This window comes from Apus apus, chromosome 2, assembly GCF_020740795.1.
Source record: "Apus apus isolate bApuApu2 chromosome 2, bApuApu2.pri.cur, whole genome shotgun sequence".
Taxonomy (NCBI): domain Eukaryota; kingdom Metazoa; phylum Chordata; class Aves; order Apodiformes; family Apodidae; genus Apus; species Apus apus.
The window spans coordinates 47,497,994-47,523,011 of NC_067283.1; the positions used below are offsets into that span (position 1 = coordinate 47,497,994).

Below are 25,018 nucleotides of genomic sequence, written 5' to 3' on the forward strand. Positions count from 1 at the left end.
AGTCAATTCATTACCTTCTACATTACCCTCCAAACTACCTTTATGCTCTAGTGTTTGCTACATTTAAAAGACACTTACTGGCCTGTCCTACATGAAAAAGGTTCAGCTTTCATACACCTGTGAATAAGCAGACGATTTCTTTAACTCCTTTCACTGCTCCACAGACTGACATAACCACCACTGTTTGGCATCTTTTTGCTGTAACACAATTAGCACGTTCATGTATATACACATGTACGGGCTTTCTTTACCCCAGCAGCATTTGATCATGGATGACATAAATCTATATATAAATGAAATGTAAAGCAACAGATCATTTCTCCTCCTGTATTTAAAAAGAGGGAATTTCTTGACCTCTTAATGCAATTTGTTCAGTTACCAGTGTTATTTTGCTCACATGGAGAGGTAAGACATGAACAGTCAATCTGCATTTATAGGCAGCATGAGGTTATTTTTTTTTTAGATCTAGCACTATTAAACTTTGGCAAATATTTCTCTCTTTCACTGTTATTTTGAAGGTGCTTGCTCAACAACTGTTGCTTGCCTATAACAGGTATAAAATCATTTTAAGACTAAAGATATGAATAAAATTAAAATCAGGGAATGCGAGGCTCAAAATACCCAAAGACAGCAGGAGAAGCTTTCAAAACAAAGGGACAAGTAAGTTTCATTCTGGACTTCTGGACATGTTGCTGCTCTGAAAGTGTAGAAAGCACCACAGCTCTGATTACAATAGTCTCTATAGGAGAGTCAGACAGACGCAAAACAAAAGGTGCTAAAAGCTTCAAATGACCACTGCTTAACACTGTAACTACAGTACCCACTTTCACAAAAATCAGAGAATCACAGAATGGCTGATGTTGGAAAGGAACTCTTAAGGTCATCTTGAGCTATCCCCCTGCTCAAGCAGGGCCACCTAGTCCCAGCTGCCCAAGACCAAGTCCAGGCTGCTTCTGAGTATCCCAATGATGCTTATCCAGCCCATGCTTCATTATCTTCACTGCAAGGATCTTACTGAAGAAAACAGAAAAAAGCCTTACTGAAGACAATGACTTGTAGACAATAATCACTGCTCTTCCCTTGACTACAAAGCCAGCTGTTTCACCACAGAAGTTTATCAAGTTGGTCAAGCATGACCTCCCCTTGGTGAATCCAAGCCGACTACTCCAGATGACCTTCTAGTACTCCATGTGCCTGGAAACTGTTCCTAGGATTACTTCCTCCCATCACCTTCCATTGGATGGAGGTTAAGCTGACCAGTGTGTCAGCCCTGGGTCCTCCTTTTTGATGATCAGAGCCATGCTTGCTTTCCCATAGTCCTCAGGCACCTCTCCTAATCACCATCACCACTCAAAGACTATTGAGGGTGGCCTCGCAATATTTGCCAGCACCCTCAGCACTTGTGGGTTTATGTATGTTGAACTTGCTTATACATTTCCTGACCTGCTCCTCTTCCACCAAGGCTACAGACTCCTTGCTCCAGACCTTCCCCCTATCTCTAGGGCCTGGGTTTCCTGAAGGCCAGTGATGCCAATAAAGACTGAAGCAAAGAAGGCATTCAGTACCTCAGCCTTTTCCATGTCCTTTGTCATGAAGGCCCCTGTCTTGTTCAGCAGGGGGGGTGCACATTTTCCATAGTCTTCCTTTTGCCATTTATGTACTATGTTATTACCTTTTACATTCCTTGCCACATTTAATTCCAGCTGGGCTTTAGCTTTCCAGATTGCAACTCTACATGCTTTGGACAGTGTCTGTATTTCTCCCAGATGACTCCTCTCTGCTTTCAGTTTCTGTATGGCTACCCTGCATGTGTTTTGCCAGGAGCTCCTTGCTCATCCATGCAGGACTCCTGCATTTTTTGCCCAACTTCCTGCTCATTGAGATCCACTACTGCTGAGGCTGGAGGAGGCAATCCTTGAGTATTAACCAGCTTTCTTGGGCCCTTCTTCCCTCCAGGGCCTTATCCCATGAGACTCTACCAAGATGATCACTGAAGAGGCTAGAGTCTGCTCTCCTGAAGTCCAGTGATGTGATCTTACTTTCTATCCTGCTTCCTGCTCTCAGGACCCTGAACTCCACCACCTCATTCATGGTCATGGCAGCCACGGCTGCCTTTGACATTCAAACCCCCAATAAACCCTTCCTTGCTGTATAAGGTATTGCACAGCACCTCTCCTTATGAGCTCCTCTTATCGCTTGCTGTGGTTAGCAGTGGTCAGCAAGTTGTCATCAGTGCTCTCCTGGAACCTCCTGGATTGTTCACGCTCTGCTGTGTTGTCCCTCCAGCAGATATACATTAGCTCATAGAATCACAGGCTGTATAAAGCTGGAAAGGACCCATATGGATCAAGTCCAACTCCCTACTCCTGACAGGACCTAAAAATGAATCATATGACTAAAAGCATCATTCAGACACTTCTTGAACTGCGCAAGACACTCTTAGCTATTCCAATTAAAATTCTTACTGCCAGAGGGTGAAGTCAGGGCTTGCTTAAATATTGCCTTAGAGAATATCACCATAACTTAACAGACAGGGTAAACGTTCCCATTGCTTCTAGCATTCCCAGTCTCAGTAAACCAAGACGATTGCTGATGAAATCAGAGAGGGTATTAACTCTTTATAGTACTCCCTTCTCACAATCCTCTTCAAAATTATTTAAAGCAAGACAGTGGCTGATAGCAGGGCCAAACTAGAAACCAGACACCTAAAGTGACCAGGATTAAAATTATTCTTCTTCTAGAGGACTTAATTACACATTACATCCCATTACACTAACCTATCTACCCCTCAGTGTTGCAAACTGCATCACAAATGACCAGAACTATTTTGATCCCTAATTTAAGCTAGCTTCAGTATGAATGATGTCATATATCAAAACTATCAGGATATTCTCTTTTATGTATAAGTATATATATATATATATATATGGTTTGTAAAAACAGCCAACAGAATTTTTTAGGAAAAAGTCTCAACCTAGGCAGGAAATACACTGTCTTTCTGCCTGATGTAGCAACACATAAGGGCACTTGCAACTTTTTTCTCGTTTATTTATGAAAAAAGTATACCAACGCCTTCATCTTTCAACTTCAGGAGAAGCTGGACACTGAATAACAGCAACATTTCTTTGCAAAAGAAAATTTTATATTGAAAAATATTTTCAAGGAAAGATGAAACAATTACAGTCACTACAGACACGGTCATTTAAATGGCAAGCTCTTCTCAGAGGAAATGCAGCAAACACTTTCTTCCTTCAGCCTGTCACCTTGTGTTGGTTATCCAGCACAATAAGCTGACCTTCAAGCTTCATGTTTGGTCAGGGATGCTGGATCCTGACACTGAAGAAAATAAAGTGTATTTCTACAGAGTTTAAATTCCGTAAAACTTTAAAGTTTTTTAACAGTGCAAAGCATCTTGCTGATCCAACATACTGCTGCAACTGTGCTGTTTTGTCCTGAAGAGAGCAAAGTACAAAATATGGTAAAAAAAAAAACAAAAAAAAACCTGAGTAAAACTGCCTAAGCAAATGGCTGAAATGTGAGATCATGTGTGTAAGAAGCCACAAATCACTTAAATAACTTCCTTTAGTCTCATTTAGTAGAAGAGTTAAGTAATGTTTAAAGTGTATTTAGACAGACTGGATGCTGCAAAATGAAGCTGTTAGAAACTTTATTCACATGGAAATCTGAAAATGATGCTTTGTTGTAATGTCAGTATCAAATTAGATAAAACCAGCTCTCACAGATTTTAGGGCCCAGATCACAGTTAAACACTTCCAGGTATATAAATGCTACATTGTTCATGCTACAAGAAGAATTTCAACATGAGCAAAAAGGATATCCTATCAAGAGAATACATATGTAAAATGCACAAATTCTATAATCTAGTCAAGTAATTAATAAGTTAAATAGCTCACGAACACCAAGGAAAAATCACCAGTACATACAGTAACTTGTGTCCTCTTAACTGCACACTAAAGCAGTTCACCACTCAGAGGTGCATAGGAGCTAAGAAGATTAATTGTGACACAACATGGTAAGATAGGGAAAAGTAATAGTGATGGTAACTTCAAAAAATTGTTTTTATCTTTTGTAGAAACTGTGCTGCTGGCCTGTGTCTTCTAATTACAGTGCCATCTATTTTGAGATTTGGGGTTGACTTCACAAAGAAAAGAAAAAGCAAAACTAAATCTCCAAAAGGTGACCCTAGAGTACTAGAGCTAGTGCAGGGAAGCGCACTTCCACTTGGGGGAGTGGCATTGTACAAAGCCATTGATTTGGACAAAATAAATTGGTTTACTGGAGTTCAGAATACTAGATGACCAAAAGTTAGGACACAAACATCATTTACAGAAGTGAGGGAGATTTTATCATATGGCAATGATTACACTCAGAATAGTTTACTCAACAGTCAGTGCCCTGTGTAGAAGGAAAACTGAATTTTCATGCAAATCAGCCAAAGGCTATGAGGAAAAAAGAGCAAGACTCATGTGAAGTATTTATCTATTTAATTTCTGATACATGTAGACAGAGAATTGTGAAATACACACAAACTCCAAAGATAACTACAAAGTCAGTTGTACTGACTTTGCTGATATTGCTACTATCAATGAAGTTTAAACAGGAATGCAAAATCAGTCTTGACTTCAAGCTGTTAGTACTTAGAAGTTTGTCTCTTAAGAGCTCTGCTGGCTTGATTTTATCGGGAGCAGTAGAGAATGGAGAGGGGTAACACATAGAGAAGGAAAAGACTTTAAAGGGGAAGCAGTGACAGTCTGTAGCTCTGAGTCTGCAAGCTGGACCAAACACGACTACTAGTAAGGTATCCAGCCTCACTTTTTGACATGTATTTATTTTGGATGTAACCACACGTATCAAAACATGAAACACAATTCCAGTTTTACACTTGCACCACCAGCTGCATTCACAATAGTTATGTCTGCAACATATGTATACCAACCTTGATTCAAGTATGTAAGAGTCTCATCATATAATTTTACTGCTGGAGATGTTGCAGCACACATAACATACTGGAAGGGTGGATGTTTGGTCTCATTTTCTTGTGGAAGGCTGGAATCTTCCTGTTTGAAAATAGGCAGTGCCAAAACATCACTGAAAAGAACAAACAAATAACTTTGTGAGATTGTTGGCCCTGTTTTGCATGAAGCTGAAGAAAAAAGTTATTTGTGACTTAAAAAAAACAATTAATGTGTACACAATTTTGTCACTCAATTTATTAGTGAAACCAATGTGATCAGTATCCAAACCATTCTCCATCAAAATTTTCAGCTCTGGGACCTAAGCAGACAATAAATATCTATGCTGATCTTCTGAAAATGTAATCTTTAGTTCTTGTCTCCTCTGAAAAAAATTCAGTTTACTCTTGTCATGTGTCAACACAGGCAAGGATGCCTAAATACACATGCAGTTGAAAGCAATGCATTTACTTTTTAAAAAATAATATATTCCCCAAAGTAAGTTACTTACACCATGAAAATATTTCTCCTAATTTAGTATCATTATATCTAACCTATTAACTCTTTTGACTTCAAAGATTTTTCAATCTTAACTTTTTTCAGACTTTAGCACATTGAATAGCACAAAAAATGATTAAGCGGCAGATTCACAAAACCTCAGTTATGGAAAGCATACACCAAGATTCACTTCACTTACAGATGTAAGACCATCATAAAAACTTTTCTAAAGAGTAAAGAGCAATCCATGCTGTCCAAAGGTTGCATTAAGAGAAACAGCTTCACCACAACCAGCAGACACATCATCTGCTTTCTACAGAATTAAATATTCGGTGTTAGCAACAGATTTGCTTTCCTTGTATAGAGTAATTCTTCATAAATAACACTTCATACACCAGTGAGTTCTGTTCAAAGACAGTGTTTTTCCAGCACTGAATTTCTGTTCACGATGAAATCCTTATCTGCACATCCATTAAACTTTCTTTGAATATTAGTTTCTAAACTGAAGATAAATTTCTCTTGACCACATGGATATAATATATTTTGTAAAATAATTGTCTTATCTGTGTTGCACTATTATTTACACGTTATACCCTAAATATTTTAATTGTTTTTTATGTTTTTTTTTCTTGTTCTTGTTTTGTTTTTTGTGGGTTTTTTTTGCTGTTCCTCAATTCTGTGAGAGCCTGCTTTAAGAGAACTCTAATTCCTCTTGAATTCAGCTCGTATCTTAAAAGAGTCAAAAAGCATCAGTATCATAACCAATTTAAAAAGTGAAATTACAGCCAATATTTTTGTGTCACAGAAGGTTATAGTACAGGCTTGGTCTTTGTAAGTTAAGTATGAGGAGTGCAGCAGGGGCACCCCAACTTTTCTTTCAGCACATATGCCACATACAGAAAGGTCACATATTAGTAAGGTCAGCCAGCCACATCATATTCCACTCCCCCCGCTATATGAAAGAAACTATACTGACCTGAAAGAAGAAATATTTATGGACAATGAAAAAGTCTAATAAGTCTGTCTATACCTTGTAGAGGCTGTACAGTCTCTCCCCAAAATAACAACTGGAATTAAAATAAAGACAACGAAAAGACAACCATACAGGTTCTTTCCCACTAGGAAGAAACCATAGGAAATGCTACAGGCATGAAAACAGGACAAGGCAGGATACTGGATAAAAAAACAGTAGAAGCCTGCTGAACCCTAGCTACTTCTGATGCCAGCTTCCCAAACTGGAGCAGAGAGGAAATTCCTTAACTAGTTACAAAGGACAATAATGTGAAATCCATCACTTAGAAGAAGCAGGCACACCTAAAGCAGTTCACTTATATAGACAAAAGGAGCATCACATCCAAAGGTAGAACAGAAAATTCCATAGATCAGTGGACTGCTACTTGAGAATGACTCAAAAGAAACAAGATGTATCATGCCTTGGTATCAGTCAGAAGGGCAGCATGAGCAGAGGGTAGCCCAACACGAGAGGGAGCACAGCGACAAGGAGAGAAGCATCGTCCCAAACCAGAACTTCTGCACTGGGAACCCATGCTCCTCACACATTTTGGCACACAGTGCTAGTGTGACTGCTAGTCAGTGTTTTTATGAAGAGGAACTTTAAAACTGAAAAACATGGAAACGATAACAATGTTTAAAATACACACAGAGTTGAAGCGTGACAAAGGCAGCATGTTAAGCATCTCACCAAACAACCTGTAGCACTTGACTAAGGTCTGCAGCAGTTGCTCCACGCAACACACAAGATGGAAAACAGGAGTCTCGTGTATTTATGAAAAAAATATATTTCAATCCTTCATTTTCTAGCCACAATTTAAAGATAAAAAAGCATCTGGGTCTGGCTAAGGAATTACACTGTGGTTAATGAACTAGTTAAATTAACAGACAAGGCACCAGAAGCCAAAAAATACAAATAGAAGACAAATTTAGCCAGCTTTAAACCAGCTTTTGTTAATACTTACAAAGTGGTAATGACTAACTGCTACTGCAGAAGAAAAATAAAGACATCCAACTCCTCAACCCTACAATTTAGTCGTGAAGAGAGCATCATGTGCATTCTCAAATACCACCATTCCAAAAAACACTCCAGGAAATAGCACAAGGCAGACATAAGAATCTTAATTTATTTTTCCTGATAAAAACCTACCTTTTTCTTATAAAAGAAAGTCTGTGGGTACTAGTACATTTTAACAAAAAGAGAAGACAGTGCAATTCAAAACTCCTTCCTAGACCATCTTTAAAAAAACACCATTTAAATAATTTTTATTTGTTCATTCAAAAATAATGAAGTAATAGTGTTTTCACATTAAAACATACACTTGTTTCTATCTAAAACCAGAAATAAAAAGCTGCAGTTTAAAAGAGTCACCAACTAAGGTATGAATAAAGTATTTCAAGTTAAGATTTTAAAGCATCAGTGATAAAGAAATGCTAACTGATTTAGAACCAACTATGAATTTATCTTTTAAAAAGATGTATCTTTTCTGACTTTTAACATAGAAGCTGCTATGAAGCGACTGGTCTTTTCTTCAGCCACTGTTGTACTGCAACAGAGGACACCAGTATTGTTTGATGTCCACGAGCCTATGGTTCAGCAACACACAAAAGGTCTTCTGGGCAGTAGGGGCATCAAGAATTTCTGCCATGTGAGCTGCTCCCTCCCTACCAGGCCCTCTATACAACATTGTTCTGGGCTCTGTTGTGATAGCATAGCCATAGCATAGTCCATAGATAGTCCACAGCATAGCCAAACACACAGCTACCCAGCTGAAAGTGCTAAAAGCAGGTGATAAATATATCACTGTAGAGAAACCTCCATCCTACCAAACATAACTGGGCTAAGCCCAACTCCTCCTCATGACTTGCAGTAATAGGAGTATCGGAATTGGGAAGAATTTGCTAATGTCTGTTTACCTTGGAAATCGTTAGGAATGTGCAGCTTTGAAAAACACAAGAATACAAAGTGCATTCCCTCACAGTTCTGAGGCCAAACTCCCATTTATCCTTGAGATTAGTTCAAATAAGGACGAACTAAATTTCACAGTGACAAGCATACTCTACAAAATAAAATTACCTGCTCACACAGCACTACTGAAAATGCCAGGTGTACTAACAAGTCAGAGTAGAAAACCAATAGGAAACAGAAATTTAGTCTTTTTAATAGTCATCTTTACCTCCACTGAGTATCTTGCAAGTGATAAACTGCATATATTATACATTATGTGGATGACGTTCCTAAATACTACAGGCATCCTAAATGAGAGTCTTTTTATCAGCCTCTAATTTTATACTGATTCTATTATAAGACTCAACAAAAAAACCCAGGAGAGCAGGTCAGCCTTCCCAGTTGTCACTATTCTTCCTCAGCCCCCAGATATTATTTCTGCATTTATAATGAGCCAGTGGCCTGGCAATGCAGATATCTGTACCACCCCCCAGTAAATAACTGGCAGCCTCCAAGTTTTTTGTATACTTCAGCATCCTTTAGTCATTTTCCTGCTCACCAGGTGAAATTTGACTTACGCTGCTCCAATGCAGACAGGCACTTTTACTGCCAGCTTTGCTCAGGTTCTTCATTTAACACAGCAAAGTATCTCTCCCCCCAAACTGAAACACCCACTGGCAGAGCTGCCCAGATGAAGGAAAAAATCAGTTTTTCCAAATAGCTACTGCTGAAATTATTTCAGGCTATAGGAGAAGAGAGCTTTAAGAGACTGAGTCTGTTCTTTTTCTGCCACTAGTAACTTTTGATCTTCTGAAGTAATAGACTAACTTGCTTCACTTGTCTCATTTAAGTGAACTGTGGACTATTACCAGCAAGCTGAGGTATAAACAAATTGCAATGTTTTGAAGGAGAAACTGCATCTTTTGTTAAGACTTCCTGATATCATTTGAAAAAGCAGAGCTATCAAGGTTTACTCTCCTCATGGATGGAACTCTGAGACCACATTTTTGAAACTTTTAGCTCCAGTAACAGAAGTCTTATCTTGGTCCCTCACAACTTGTTATCTAAAGCATTCAACTGAAAGTATTCTTTCTTCCTAGAGGGAGAATAACTTTTTTTCCCAGAAAAACAAACAGTCTTCATTACATACCAAAAGCAGACATGAAACACATCCCCAACACCCAATCCTAGCTAGCTATGCTATAGAAGAAGTGCATAAAGGAAATTTCACCATACAAAAGTATGCGGGCTTAGATGGAAGCAAGGTGCATGTTAACACTTGAACCAAAGCATTCAGTGGGATCGATCACATGTAATAAACTATCCTACATTACATAGCTTACCTGAGCGTAGCACAAAAAGAAGAAAAATGTTACAGTTCTCCCATGCTTGTGAAATGTGTTTGTCAGCCACAAGATCACCTTCTTTTCAAATGTAAAAACCTCTTTTTTACACTTTTTTGAAGCATTTAAAAAAAAAAACAAAAACCAAAAAGCCTGCCTATTAATAATAGGGTCACATATAAATGCAGAACCTCCTGTCCTTACAAGAACAGGAACTAGTCTGTCATCAAAATTCAAAGGGATGTTCCATCAATCATCTGCCTTATCTGTCCTCTGGACTGTATACTTTTGGGTGTGAGTACTAAAGCATCCAAGATCACATAGGTCTTTTGAAACTTTAAAGCATGGTTTACAAGACCACATACCTTAAGAAAAATGTTTCTCAAGCAGTATTTCAACAGTCTTAAAGACAAGCTCTGCACTGTTAAGAGGTCTGAAAAAGCTATAGGAAAATGCAAGGGAATGGAAGAACTGATACTTCCTAAGACTTTCTCTGTGTCCACAAAAACAAGTCCGAAGCGAGACAAAACCCCTGGAAGAAGCTTCTGGGAAACAACTTTTCTCTGAAGCAATTGTCAAGGACTGCAAGACAAATGAGAAAACAGCTGCAAATGTAAAGCTGTTCCTGGGAATCCTACAACCCATCACATGGAAACTCAGCTGGTTAAAGGCTTCAACTTATGGAGAGTCTTGCACAAAATGCAAGGAACAACCAAAGAAACAACAAAAACCCCACCACCAAAACTTGTGTCTTACCGAGCTCTTGAAGGTATCAAGGAAAAGCTGGAAAAGTAGTATTTGTTCACAATAACAAATCCACACCTCTCATTCCCTCCCATGACACAAGAAGGTCAGGCAGCTGCTCTAATTTGCAGCAGCTATAGTACAGATTGCTCCTAAACATAATAAACAGAACATGAACAGGGGTGAACTTGGTGCTCCACTCTCAGTCCCACGCATGCATCCACCATGAGAAGTGAGGGGAACATAGAAGACAGTTATATAGCCTGAGGAGTCTTCAGAATTGAAATGGTCTCTCTTGGCACATTAATACATTCAACTGGGAAGAAGAAAAAAAAAACAACAACCCACTACCAATGGCAGTGATCTAGAACATAAGATTTCCCTTCCAATATGTTTTATCTGTGGTAACAAAGCCAGGAGGTTTAGGTTTGTTGCTTTTCTTTTTCCTCTAATTTCTATTTCCTGGCAATTATTTACATATTTGTGTGCCTGCACAAACTATCAAGCTCCAATTCTAATCAGTATGTAATATTTTATTTTACAGTCTCAATGTCAGTGAACATTATTTTTTCTGCAGTGCAACACAAAAATAGAACATATCACTGCAACAGAAGCTTTTTAATGTACTCTGCAAAAAATACTGTGTACTTCTTTAAAAAAAATAAAAACAAAAATAAAACCAAAAACATTTCAGGACACCTTAAGTAAGCACTCCTCTTAGAAAAAACACGACGTAACCAGTAACAGAGTCTCAAAAGTCCTTTTTTCTGTCAGAAAGTGACAGCAACCACAAGGATAACAGAGCTTGAATGAGATAACTTTAAAGTTGCTGTGCAAAAATAAAAAAATTTAATTAAGGCAGTAACTATCATGACACAATGATGGTTATCAGAAGCCAAGAGAAGGATGTCAGGGACTCAAAAGCTGTTAGAAGACAAACCCCCGTCCTTCATCTTCTCCACCTAAAAACAGAGCTATATATTGTAAGCCAACGGTCCCCCAAATCCTAACAAACCATCTTAATAATTACTCCTTAGCCTAAACTTTGGAGGGGAGAGGATACATAAAGCCCCTCGCCATTCAAGGCTCCCCACAGCACATAAGGAAACGAGACTGACTGCAGCACGTTTCTGTTCCTTTCCACCAAGGCAGCAGACAGATCCATTCTCCAAAGAAACTCCAAGTATCTGGAAGATACAGCAGAGCCAAGCTGAACTGAATCTCCAAGAATGGAGGGTTGGTTGTCTGACTGTATTTTTGTACAGACTTTCAGAAAGGCTTTCCCATTTCAGAACACAAGGTCATCCTTTTCAGTTTAGTTTAATAAAATTCAGTTTCTAATCTAGAAGTATATACCAAAATAGCTCCTCCTGAAATAATCAAGTTCCCCAATGATAGGCTTCTATTTTAGCACTACAAACACCATTGGAATTGCAAGCATTTAAATAAATCCATACATTAAGCTTCCAAATGACACATAGAAATTAAATCATTAAGGTACTTGTCCTTATATTAATGTCCATTTAACTTTATTTAAATGAATTCATTAATCAAGTAATTAATTGTACGAAAAATTAAATTCTGCTTCAGAAATGACAGGCAGCTCCTTAACCTTATCTTTCCAATTCTATTACTGCAATTTTTTAACGTTTTATAGCAACTACCAGTGGTCCCAAGTGGTTCTTGCAATCTTATGATGGGTATTATTATGGATTTGTAAGAAATCCACATAACAGTGTATTTATTAACTGAAGTTAACAGCACTACTCAAAACTCACTAAAGGTGCCATGTTTTTTATATAGGTTTTGGAGTGGGGGCGTGTATTTGACACATTTGATAGTCATAGAATCATAGAATCCTAGGGGTTGGAAGGGACCTCGAAAGATCATCTAGTCCAACCCCTCTGCCAGAGCAGGGTAATTAGTATCACTTTAATTCTGTGTTCACAGGCAGATTCTTACTGCATGACAAGACATGCAATCTGAAAAATTTGGTTTCAAGATTTTAAGGAAATTTTGAAAACTACTTAAAACTACATGAATCTCCAGAGAAATTCCATCCAGTTAGCTTCCTTCTTAATAAACTGTTACTGCTCAATTGACATGAGCAGTTTTCTTAATAAGAATAAACACAGGAGCAATCCCATATATTCTGCTTTAGGGCACTGACTCACCATCAACTCGAGGAAGCATCAACTACGTTATATACAACTTAATAGGCAGAAGTGTTATGCACAGGTCTCCATAACAAATTGCAGGGGCATATTGCTTGGGGAGCTCTCCTCCTAGCATTCTCTTCTACACAGTGTTTTTCTTCTCTTTTTTTTTTTCTTTTTTTGTAAGGAAGTGACAAGTATTTATCTTCTACTGGCACAAAGAACAGCAACAGAGTAATATCTTCACTCCTCACACAGCATCACTTCTCTGCAAGCTTTCCCCAACACATCACTTAACAGCCCATGATTCCCCTAAAGTAGGAATCTAAGCAAGACATAAATAAAATGCTGAAATTGCTCTGAATCCAGCAACTGCTAATATTTAAAGGCATCACCTAGCTGAAATATGTTCAGAGATTAAAGTTGCAAATAATATTAACGTGTTCCAAAGTACTTGCATGTCATCACAAAGTGTGCAACAAAATTGAAGCCTAACATGTTGCTTAGCTTGTGCAATATTACTTTTTGAGAGCTGTCAACTGCTTCAGCTCTTTCAGTAATTATTCAAAATATTCTAATAGGAAGGTCTATGTAACTAAGAAACCACTTAGGATTACCGCCCACATGAAAGGACCACACGTGCAGAAGCAGCAATCTACACAACAACAGTAAAGATTAAAATTCTTAAAGTTTCAAAAAACGACACATTACTAGGAGGAACGTTCAGACAAAGACAAAAACAGGACAGAAGTCAAGTAAAATCCAGACAAGCTGAATATAAAACCAGAAGTATTCTCATGAAGAGGGGTGGAACCACCTTGTTCTTTGAACTGACAAAAGTTATTTTTAATGAAAAAAATTAACATTCAACCCCCCCACAAAATAAAAACTCCATCAAATACACATCCCACCATAAACCTGCTGAACTCACAAACACTAGCAAAAGGGTCCTCATTGCTAATCAGGTGAAACACGTGTTTATACCTTTGAGCAAAGACACTGCGGTTCCAACACTCCACCTGAGAAGTACTACCTTAAAATACATATGTAATAGCTGAAACTCGTGGTGGCCAGAGAGAGAATGAGTCTTGCATACAAGGTAGGCCATCAAAACTAATGTTTTACTTCTCTAGACTCTCAAAATACTAATCCTACCAAAAACCTTAGACTAAAATGTCTCCCAGTGTCTCCCAAAGCAGTTTTCCTTCTTCGTGCTAGTAAATCATTCGGGAATCCACACATTCTGCCCGTAACCGAGATAACTTTGAAAAAGCACACCCAAACGCTATTGTAAACACTTTTCCTGTAAAAACCTGCCAAGCTAATTAAGAACAGAAAAAAAAAAAAAAAGAAGAAAAAAGAAAGCACGCGGGAAACGTCCCTTAAAGATACATGCTGTTAAAGAACAAACAGACTGATTAAAATACAGCCATGCTACCAAGGCATTTAGCTACCACGTTTGCTTGTTCGAGCGTTCTGTAAACGCTAGAACGAAGAACTGATTCTCCCTATGAACCAAAATTATATTCCCCAAGCAGAAAAACCATCGTCTCCCGACGCCCGGGTGCCACGGCACAGCCAAGGGGCAGGGAAAGGCCACGCTTAGGGCGCAGCACGCAGCTCCAGGGCAAAGGCACCCGGGGCTAGGGGCAGCCGGCCCTCTCGGGCGGCCATCCGCCCGCAGCGGGCAGGGCAGGGCAGGGCAGGGGGGAAACCCGCCTGGACCCGCCGCGGGGGAAGCTCCCCCGGGGCCCGCGGAGGCAAAGCGAGCGGGGGAAGCCCCTTCCCCGCCGCGCTCCCCGCCCGGCGCAGGCACCCGAGTTACCTCATGCTGTAGGCGCCGGCTCCCAGCTCCTGCCCGATGCCGGACAGGCTGGCGTCGAAGTCGTGCACCAGCCCCGACTCGATCACTTCATCCATCTTCAGCACCCACGCCATCTTCCGCCGTGCCCCGCGCTCCCGCGGGAGGAGCCGGACGGGGAGGAGCCGCTCGGCCCGGGGCCGCCGCCGCCGCTCGGCCGGGAGGCGGCGCCGGGAAAGGCCGAGGGGCTGGGGAGGTGGGGACGGGGAGGGTTGAGGGGAAGGGAACGTGCAGGTGCGGGGGAGAAGGGGTCAGTCCGCGCTCAGCCCCGGGGGGGCCCTTTCCCCGCGGCGCGACCAGGGCGCGGGGCCGCCCTCAGCATCCTGCGCCGGCCCGGCCGCCGCGGGGGGGGGCTACGGGCCGGGCCGCCGCCTCCTCCCCGCCGCCTCCGCCCGGACGCTGCCCGGAGCCGCCGCTGACACCGCCCGAGCCCCGACCCAGCCCAGCGGCGCCTCCCGCCGCATCATTCACAGGGGGGAGGCTGCGGCGGCGGCAGCGCCGGCGGCAACAGCAGCAGCAGCAGCAGCGCGGGCACCCGCCGCCGGCCGCGGCCCCGCCGGGGGGGGAGTAGCCGCCCGCCCCGCGCGGCGGCACCGGCTGCACCGGCGGTACCGGCCGTCCCTCGGGCACCCCCGCCCCGCCCCGGCCCGGCCCGGCCTGCCCCCCGCCCGCCGCGCCGCCGCTCACGCCAACATGGCGCCTACTTCCACCCCCCCCCCCCAGCTCCCCGAGAGCGGCTGCCGGGGCGGGGCCTTCTCGCCGCCGGGGCCGCCGATTGGCCAGGCTGCGCAGAAGGGCCCAATCAGAGGAGGGCGGGGAAGGGCGAGAGGGAAGCCCAGCCAATGGGCGGGCACGTCCCCTCGCCGGGTGGCGTCACCGGGCGGCGGAGCCCCGCCCCCGAGCGGGAGGGCGCCGCGCGGCCTGCCGGGAGCGGAAGCGGGAGGGCCCCTGGGGGGGCCGGGCCTGCGGGTCGGAGCGCGCCCACCTGCGGCGGGGTGCGGGGCCTGCGCGGGCTTGTCTTCACTCGGTACTCGTTTCCCCTCTTGCTGTCTCGTCCTGTTTCTTGGCCCGTGGTGGAGCACCCCGAGACCCGCCTGTGTTGAGCTTCCAGGTGCGTGAAGACTGCCCCTCTGCCCCTCAAAAGGCCAAGCAAAGTCAAACCCAGGCGTGTTCCACGCAGCACGGCCCTGGTCTTCCTGGGGTGTGGACTTCTGTTTTGTAACTACAGTGTCTTTATTTAATGATTTGAATTTATTATCTTGTATTACCTAAGGAAGGGATCCTAGAGGCAGCTGAGCTTTTAAATAAATAATTCTTTCTTCATTATAACCAGCCGGCAGCTGGAGAAGACTAGGAGGGATACAAGCAAGAACTGGAGCTGCCAGAGGTTTAGGTTTTAATCCTGTCATCTGGTCATAGAACACTTACTCCAGGGAGGAGGTGCTCATAGGTTTAAGTAACCCATGACTTCATGTAAAGCAGCATTCTCAAAAAAAAACAAACCCAAATGTTAATAATTCAGAGGATTGTTAAATAATTCCATGGGAGTTTTCGTTAAAATGATACACCCAGTGAGCAAACTACAGAAAAGCACTGAGACTGTAAAACGTATTTTGATCACACAGTTAGGCACTTTTAAGTTCAACTGGACAGGTTTTTGAGAAGATACAAGTCAGGAAGGCCCTAACTTCATTAATGATTAACAAAATACTAGCTGATTGTTCAACGAGTGCATATGACATCCTCAAAGGTACAGAGAAGCACATGGGCCATGACTTACGATTTTTAAAGTTAATATTCAGTGGCCAGCTTCTCCAGAAAATAGTACTGGTATTTTTCCTGCTGTCATTGATGTAAGAGCTCTTTGCCTGTCTGTGGACAGATGAACAGCCCATCTGCTTATAAGGGAAACCTTAAAAAAGGGAGATTTTTTGAAGAGGGCAAGTCAGTAGCATTGGCACTAGCTACCAAGTTATAGCTTTTAGTGTGAAGAACTGGAATTACCACAGGCAGAATTCTTCTTTTGAGCCTGACAAGACAGTGACAATACCCTGAATCCATTAATTTATTATTATGTCAGAAAGATGGGTTAACACTTCCAAAGCTGGGTAACAAATGATGGCATTAATTTCAGTCACTGTTATGGGATGCTTGTGCTCCAGTTAATTAATTAGCAGGCATTACTCAGCAGTGGCTACAAAGTTAGCTTAAGCTGCTTCATTGAAGCACTAAGAGTTGTAATTGAGAGCCCCAAAATTACCCTAAGTGGACATTTGTAGACCTAAAGGGGACTTGATGAAAGTAAAACATCATAACACTAAAAAAACACCTTTGTAAGTGATACCAAAGAAAGGGGTGGTTTGTGGAAAACAAAAGTAGTGCACTTTCTACTCCAGCAGAGATAAGACAGGATCCAAGACCAGAGAAGCCAGATACAGTTTGATTTACCCGTAGCAAAACGGGTTTATCTGCTTACTATACACACATTAACATAGTTACATAGCAGTTACAAGATCATAAAATGGTTCTTTTTATGCTGGAAATGGTTATCTTCTGTCACAAATGCCAACCTCTGCTGGGGGTAGCTGGAGTGGATACAGCAAGACCCCTTCTCTTGCAGTTCAGTCTTTAGAGGTGGGGTAAAGCTTGTCCACCATAAGGGAACTGGCTTCATTTCTGAGGATGTTCCTGTGAGCTCTTTTAGGACACAAGGTGTCCTTTTCCAAATACAATTATTACTGTGCATATCATTTTATTGAGCTAATTTACAAGTTTTCTGTCAAAGTTTGTGGCTTCTGTTTTTTTGTTCAAGCACAGGCCTGTGATGTGTTTGCTTTCTCCAGGGCAGGTTCCTTGATCAGCCCCCTTCTCACCTCACCCACTGGGGCTCACAGGCACTGCCTTCCAGCCAGACCTAGCCAGCCCCAATGTATGGAGCTGGAGCCTTGCTGCAAATCAGCTCAGCTCCTCCCATTAAATCTCTAGCTTTTGTAATTATGATGCAGTATTCTCAACTATCACCAAAAGAATTTAAAAATACCTTTAGGCAGGGAGTGATTACAAACAGAAACCTTGAAAACAAAAGATTTTCTATTCTATTTTTCAGTTTGTAAACCAGTGTTGTGATTTTTTTTTAATGACTAGAGTTGCCATTTCTGCATACTGTGCTATGACTGGTAGCTGCTCCCATAGTTTCATTATATTTTTTATCCTTCCTATAATTTAACTTTCAGGTTTATTTGGTGCTAAACTTACATACCGGCCTTATACTCGGTGTGTGTAGAGTCAGGTTCAAGCCATTTTAAAGACCAAGCAAATCAAGAATACCAATTTCTATTGCAGAAGTAACATTGTTCTTATTCTTTATATCAGCAACACAGTCTTGGCTAGAAAAATTGTCTCACTTCTGATGCTGTCTGTATTCTACAGAAAACTAGACTGGGTTTAACCAAATAAGAACCGCTGAAAATCCACATACTAAGCACATATGGTACATTTTTTTATGCTCTTTTCCTTGAACAATTCCTATTCTGCAACGTAGACAATATAAGCCCCATGCAGAGCCCCACATGTTAGGCACGTGACCATGTTTTGAGGATAAGATTGCAGAATTTGTGCCTAAATTTTAAATACTTGCTGAGAGCAGAGGCTACAGGATGGAGGAGACTTTACAGAATGAAACTACTTTCCTCCTGACTCCCTCCCAAGCTGTGCCTATGTGAAAAGCATTCAAAACTTTCTGCCTGCCTGGCAGAATTGAAACAGGAGTTAAGAATGTATTGAGATCTCAGATTGCTTCTCTAACCCTCTGAGAATGTCACATCCATAAGCCTAACTAGTTGGAGACAACATTCCCTGTGGCACTGCCATTCCATTTCTGCATACCCGGCATCAATCCCACCAACTGGAGTTGGAGACTTGAGGTAATGAGGAGCAAGTGCATGCAGTGGGAGCCTGATTTTGCAAATATATCTGGATAAATGAATTCCAAGTAGAGCTTTACTGGCATGTGGGAGAAGGGATCTTGGAACACTCCTTCCTCCTTTATTAGCTCTGACTGGCATCTTGCCCTGAAGTCAACTGCTGTTTCTCTACAAGCCTGTCCTGATGTGGGACTGAGGTGTGGTCCTTCACTAAGGGTGAAGCACTGAGGACAGAGCCAAGCAATGGGATAATAACCAGACTGCCTGAAGCCTAGTGCCTGAACTGGTTTGTATCCTTGTCTGCTTGGCCTCAGGGGCCAATCTTGTTAGCTCCTGTACACAACCCTTAATTCATGGAAGTGTCCCCCCTACAATGTATTTCAATAGCAAAACAAGGATGTACGCTGCCATCCAAGCCTGAAGGCAAGTGCTCAAAGCTATGTGGGAAGAGTAACTTCAGGAGGACTTCCACAGCAGATTTTGAGGTAAGGGTGGTGTGGAGAACGGAACCTTCCCCACAAAAGGAATAATGCCTTCCAGTCCAGCAGACTTTTATGAACTCGAAACAGCTGCCTTAACCTCCCAGCTTCTGTCTGCCAAGGACATTTTGTCAAGGACAGAGACCCAAAATGATGGACAGCAGCAGTGGCGGGAAAAGTGCAACAGAGTTGCTTACTGGAACACTGCCTAGAGACCCTGCAGAAAGGTGGGAACAAAGTTTCTGCCTGATTGGCCAAGGCAACCAGTAACAGCACAACATACCAATCCAGGACCCTGAGGACTATAAAAGACTGGTGCCTGCCTGCCTCCTGCTGGAGGGGAGGGCTGCTTTTGGAGTTGCTGCTGAATTTTTGGGGGTTGTCTTGATGTGTTGAAGAGTGTGGTTTCTGTTGTTGAGGCTTGCCTGGCAGTGCGACAGAAGGCTTGGCTGATGAGTCGCCCGCGTCTGCCTGTGCTCTTGCCTGTGCCCACTGCTGCAGTGCTGCACACCTCTGCTCTGCCACTGCCTGTCCCCCCGTGCTCTGCCACTGCCTAGAGGTCTGGGGTCTGCTGCTCGCTTACCAACTGCAGTAAGACTTCCTTCTGCAAATGTCGAAGCTAATTCATGTCGAGGGGGACGTCAGCTGTGCTTATCAAAATCCTAGATCATCCCAGGCTCAACATAAGGTGTCGCACCTTACTCTTTTTCTCTCTTAAGTTACTCCAGTTCCACCAGACATCCACGCATCTTGCCACCCCTCCGAGGGGAAAGTAGCAGCGGGCATGTCCTCCTCCCCCTTCCTCTTTTATAATAGTAATAGGGGTGCATTTGTATATGTATTAGTGTTTGGTATGTTTAAGCATCTTAATATCCTTACCTTCCCTGAACCTTCCACCCCTACATTGTAGCCCATTTCTTCAATAAACCGGGTAATTCGAGGACTATAAATTTGGTGTCGGACTAAATGAGTGAGCGTGGTAAGGGGCAGTTCCCAGTGATTCACTCTAAAACACAGCTCCGCAGTAGCCGTTCCTCTGTGTGAGGAAAGCGCCAGGCACAATCCCTTGATCCGTTTCAATAATCTTTTCCAGAAAGGAAGAAAGGCGCAGCTTTCCATCCTGACCATTCCGACTCGTGGCTTGGGACAGGTGGGGAAACAGAACCAAAAACAGGGAAGCAATGAAGACAGACAAGGACATGGTGAAAACAGGCCCTGAGAGAACGTCGTTCGGAGAAAAGCTGGGAGGGGACACACCTCCTCTAGGCTGAAGAAGGGGGGCAACCAGAGGTGCAAGTGGACATCTTCACTTCTCCTTGTTATTTGGTTCCTTTTGCATTGGGAACTGTGCATGGCACTTGTAAACAGGATTGCATCAGGGAACTCCAGCTCCCTTTCTCCATTCCTGGTTTACTGCTCAAGTCAGCAGAAACAGTGCTGTGTTTGCTACATACTTGTGTTAGCCAATCTCAATTTCAAATCACCCTGACCTTTGTATTGAAATGGATTAATTTTATAAAACCGCACTGCAGTTTTACCAGTCTCACACTTCAGAACCCAAATACTCTCTCAAGTCCTTTGCTTTTTTAAAACACAAAACTTAACACATTTCTAATAAAAACATGCTGCTTAACTATTATACACAAGCAAAAGTAACGTTATGCTACAGTACTAGGTGTGAGACTAAAAACATACAAAAAACACATCAAAGTACATGGTTAAACACTATTGGGTTCACACACACTGTATTTAGCCAGAAAGTAATAAGGCCAAGTTTAACACAGAGAGTGAACCACAATATAAATTCAAACTCAATTAACGTCAAGATTATCTGGAATCTATGAGCTTAGCACTTGTCAAAGCATAATCATTTTCAATTATAAGAAAAATCTGAATGCTGTACACAAATAATATTTTAGTCATGAAGAGGTAAAGTAAATTCATAGCTTTTAGGAATGTGCTGATGCAATAAGCTGTACATTGCATCAGAGTATTAATGCAAAGTGTTTAACCAGTGTTCCCAGACTGATACAACAAGCACCCCATAGTCCTTATCCTGCAGGTCATCTCAGCTTCAGCAGATATTCAAAGTAGACATGAAACATCAAGGCATGTATAAGCCTCATCTAAACAGAGTTTTATCTACAGACTGCAAACGTAACTTGAAAAAGAAGTAACAACACATCTGGGAATCTAATTTTAAGCAGTAAGACATTCCTATCACTGTTACTAACACCAACAGTGGCACAGTTTGTGAAAATCATGGAGCTATAGTAAATTACTCTGTGTTGGCTGTACTGCTCAAACTGTTCTCAAATGGTTAACAATCATCAGCTCTGCTTGAAAGCTTGAACTTGTGAGTTAGTGAAGGCTGTGCAGTCTGCATTCTTGTGAGTAATAGCATTATTATTATTCACCCCCATTCGTTACTTACCGCAGGTAGCTGCTGTTGCTGGCAGGATACTGGTGATGGTGATAATGCTCAGGCTGGCTGTGCCAGAAAAGCATTTTGGGATGAGATGAAGTGTTGTGCTCAGCTAAGAGATGGTCACTGCAGTGATGGGAGAGAAGAAAGAGAAAACAAACACATTCAGATTAAAGTTGCAGTTGGGTTCCTCTCACACCTTTATATTTAGCTGCTGTCAGCAAGTTTGCCAGTATCATTCTCTCCAGAGGATGCAGGTAGCTGAAGCCTTGGTTGGTCCCCCAACCTGCTCTCCTGGTCCTCAGCCTTGTAGTGCTATTAGCTGCTGCCCAGCTGCCAGGCTTTGTTAGTGGCTGATGTGACATAAAGTGCATCTCAGACCTCACCAGCATCCCTGCTGAGCTGATCATCTCCCCTCCCTCCCTGCAGTCAGGGCAGCATGATGGAGCCAAGTGACAGAGCAATTTCCTAGCACCCCTGCCACCAAGAGGCACACAGCTCCCTCTTTACACAGCCCACTTAGAGCACTTGAACACTATTATCTGCACAGGTGTGACTGACCCAAGAGAAAAAGGAAAAAGATAGAATATGCAATGATCTCTTGAAGGCAAGCAAGATGCCTTCTCAGTAGTGCTTGGATTGTATCCCTTTGCCTGTTCACTCCGTACAAGTTCAAGTGGCAGGCTACTCCAGAGTACAACTTCATAGTTACGTTCTTGCCATTAAAAAAATATTTTTTAAGAACCCAATGAAAACACTGTCAAAATGCAGAGAAAATACTTATTCCAACACCCACCCACTCCACTCCTGACACACACACTTCAGGGAAAATTTGTACTCAGCTGCAAACCAGCTGCTTGGTGCACTCGTGTCTCAGAGCCATTTGCTTGCCTGGGTTTGCAGCCGGGATTGTTATACTGACTTTAAAACATGCAAAATAGTTCTGGTCCATCCTGCCAAGACCTTGACACTCAGAAATAAAAGGGGCACACATCCAAAAACCTCATGTGAAAATAGTTACCTGCAGAGGGCACCCATTCTGCTTGAAATAGGAAGGACTACTGACAAATAGTAGCAGTTGCCTAGTTTTCGTTTGTTTTAAAAACACCACCCGCAAACAAACACACATTGCTTGTTCCTTGCAGCTCCTTCTATAAAAAGAAACTTTTAAAAGGTATTGCAATATTGTGAGAATACTCAGGCTAAGAAAATCAGAATATCAAAGAGCAAGGTTCTGGAGAACAAAAATAAATTATTTCTTACTAGAGTGATAGTAATAGGCAGCAGTAAAAAGAAATCAAATACACATTGTTGGTTGGGTTTTTTTAATAGCATGAGGCAGTTCTCCTGTAACTTATCATTCTTGATCAACATCAGACAACACAAACAGACAGCAAAGGCCAGAATAATAACAGAACAACTGTAAATATAGGAAGAGAAAGGAACACCCACATGACGCTGTCCAGAAAAACAGACAAGAAATGGGATCACTGGCTTAAGGATTCCAGGATATTATTCTCCAGCAAGAGGCACCTAGGTGCCTCCAGGAGGCCTGTCATAACACAGACCTGCTTGTGTATACAACTTGATCTTTGCTTAAGCAAGGACAAGAGCTGGAGGAGTCTTTACAAGGTTAGTTTTTCCACTTACATGACTACATGGAACTGCAGACTCTTAATAAGTGCCCTCCTAGTAGATGTAAGGGGACTGCATGAGTCCCAGCAATCACTGCTATATTTTTTAAATAATTAATTTGATTTCAATGACCTGAAAAAAGAATATGTATCCTACTGTCCAGTTTGCTCCATGTACTGGCAAGCTGTGAAATGAAATAACTCTGTCTCCCGCCCTAGATTTAAGCAAAGGTGTCAAACATGTACAGCATGTTGTATTTGGAAGCCCCCTTGCCTTTGCACTGATTACTTTCAAGAAAAGGACTGCACATCCCTCAAACTACACTCACAATCTTCCCTTGGGGCTCACATGAGCTTCCCACACAGAGGGTAGGCATTTGGTTTGTTCTGACACTGGTAGTTCTTTAAATGGAAAGAGTAAAGCCACAGATTCCCCCTTAACTTGGAAGAGCCCTCAGAGCCTCGAACGGCCCCCACTCTAGCTCCCAGAGAGCTTTAAGTTACTGGGCAGTTCCTCTGCCCCCAAGAAGTAGCCTGTTGCTTTTGACAGACGCTGGTTTCTCAAAATGCAGGTGGGAACAGTTTTTGTCCATGTGAAGTCCAGGAGCCAACTTGTGAGCAAAAGCAGTTGAGATTCTCCGAATAATCAGTAGCCTATTTTATTCTTTTAGATATATACACACACATACATGTACATATGTATATTAAAAATCTGCACTCCTGTTCTTCATCTTTAGCACAGCAGATTTTGTTACTAGCCCTTTTAGAATTAACTGTGGTATTTTTAAATAAGAACACAACATGTCAGACATCCTAGATTTGCTCTTATGTCAAGACAGACAACTTGCTGTCATTGGAAAAAGCCACCCCAGGGGAGCCCAGGCAAGCAGTTCCAGATGAGTTGCTACTGGCCTGGGTTTACCTTAGATGTTTCAAGTGTGGACAGGGATAGCTGTCAGGCCTAAGTTCTCTGATTTCAGTACTCTCTGTCATTAGTGTGCCCAGCTGTTAACAAAGCTTTGACTCCAGCAACCACACAACTGGGCCATAATAAAACACAGAAGCATCACAGCATCTGGCCCCACAGTCTCTTACCTTGACTTATCAAGTATTATGTTTATGCAGAGAAAAAAGTAACTGAGTCATTGCTTATATCCAAAAAGCTACTGCCTCGAGGAGATGGGACATTAGTAGAGGACAGTGAAACGAGGAAGACTATTCTGATCTCAGTTTCTAAGTACCTACTTCTCCTAAGAGGGAGAAGTTCAAGACTTGTGTTACAAGTCTCCCTCATGAAATGCAGATTATTTCAAACCTGAAAGAGTGTGGCCACAAAAGCTGCCACGTCAAACCATCATATCCCACTGTGACCACTGTTGCTGACAGTCTAGAGAAGCAAAGCAGAACCACATCTTGGGAACTTTCACACAAAAAAAGCAATGTAAAAGAAGAAAATTCACTTGTTTTCCTTCCAAGGGTTGACAAGATGCTTGGTTTAAGAAGCAGAGTTCCTTGTATGGAAAGTACTAGCAGAACATGTTGGAAAAATGTTATTATTCAAACTGAAACACTAAAAAAAAGATATATATTTATTTTTCTTCTCTGTACAGTCTTGTGCTTTGACAGATCTTTGTTGCAAACAGTGTATGGGTAACACTTCAAGTACAGTGTACCTGAGTTTTTAAAATCAGGATAAACTTCCCAGGTTATATTTCATTCTGGTCTTTTGCCTAGTGAAACACTGTATATTCCCCACACCCACCCCTGTTGCCCTTGACTAACCTCTAGACATAAAGGTATGTGGTTACACAGTCTTGCAAGTTTGGGGACAAATAAGGTGAGTTTTTTTACTTGTACTGTTTATTGTTAAGGGGCTATTTTTGTTTCTTGCTTTATAATCTTCCCAGTAAGTACTAAAACAGATGTCAGCAAAGGAGCATTGTATACACAAACAACAAGACATTATTTATTTAAAACATCTCTTGCTTTAAGGCTTGTGTATGGCATGCAAAGTCCAACCTGA

General features: G+C 42.1%; 1 protein-coding gene and 1 long non-coding RNA gene across 4 annotated transcripts in view; one reads left to right on the forward strand and one right to left on the reverse strand.

Moving 5' to 3' along the window:
• The window catches only part of UBP1 (upstream binding protein 1), a 39,125-nt gene extending 24,080 nt beyond the window's left edge, over nt 1-15,045 (reverse strand). Inside the window, exons 1-2 of one of the 3 annotated variants that reach the window (XM_051609780.1) lie at nt 14,499-15,045; nt 4,958-5,109 (exon numbers count right to left, since the gene is read on the reverse strand). In XM_051609780.1, the coding sequence (XP_051465740.1) occupies nt 4,958-5,109; nt 14,499-14,611 (265 nt within the window). In that variant the 5' untranslated portion in view covers nt 14,612-15,045. The remainder of the gene's footprint in view (nt 1-4,957; nt 5,110-14,498) is intronic. The other 2 variants (XM_051609779.1, XM_051609782.1) reach the window with 2 other exon arrangements.
• A 425-nt stretch (nt 15,046-15,470) lies between these two features.
• Nucleotides 15,471-20,467, forward strand: LOC127381535 (uncharacterized). Its single transcript, XR_007888737.1, has 2 exons — nt 15,471-15,645; nt 20,030-20,467. It is a non-coding gene; the product is annotated as an uncharacterized LOC127381535 (long non-coding RNA).
• Nucleotides 20,468-25,018: the final 4,551 nt, after the last annotated feature.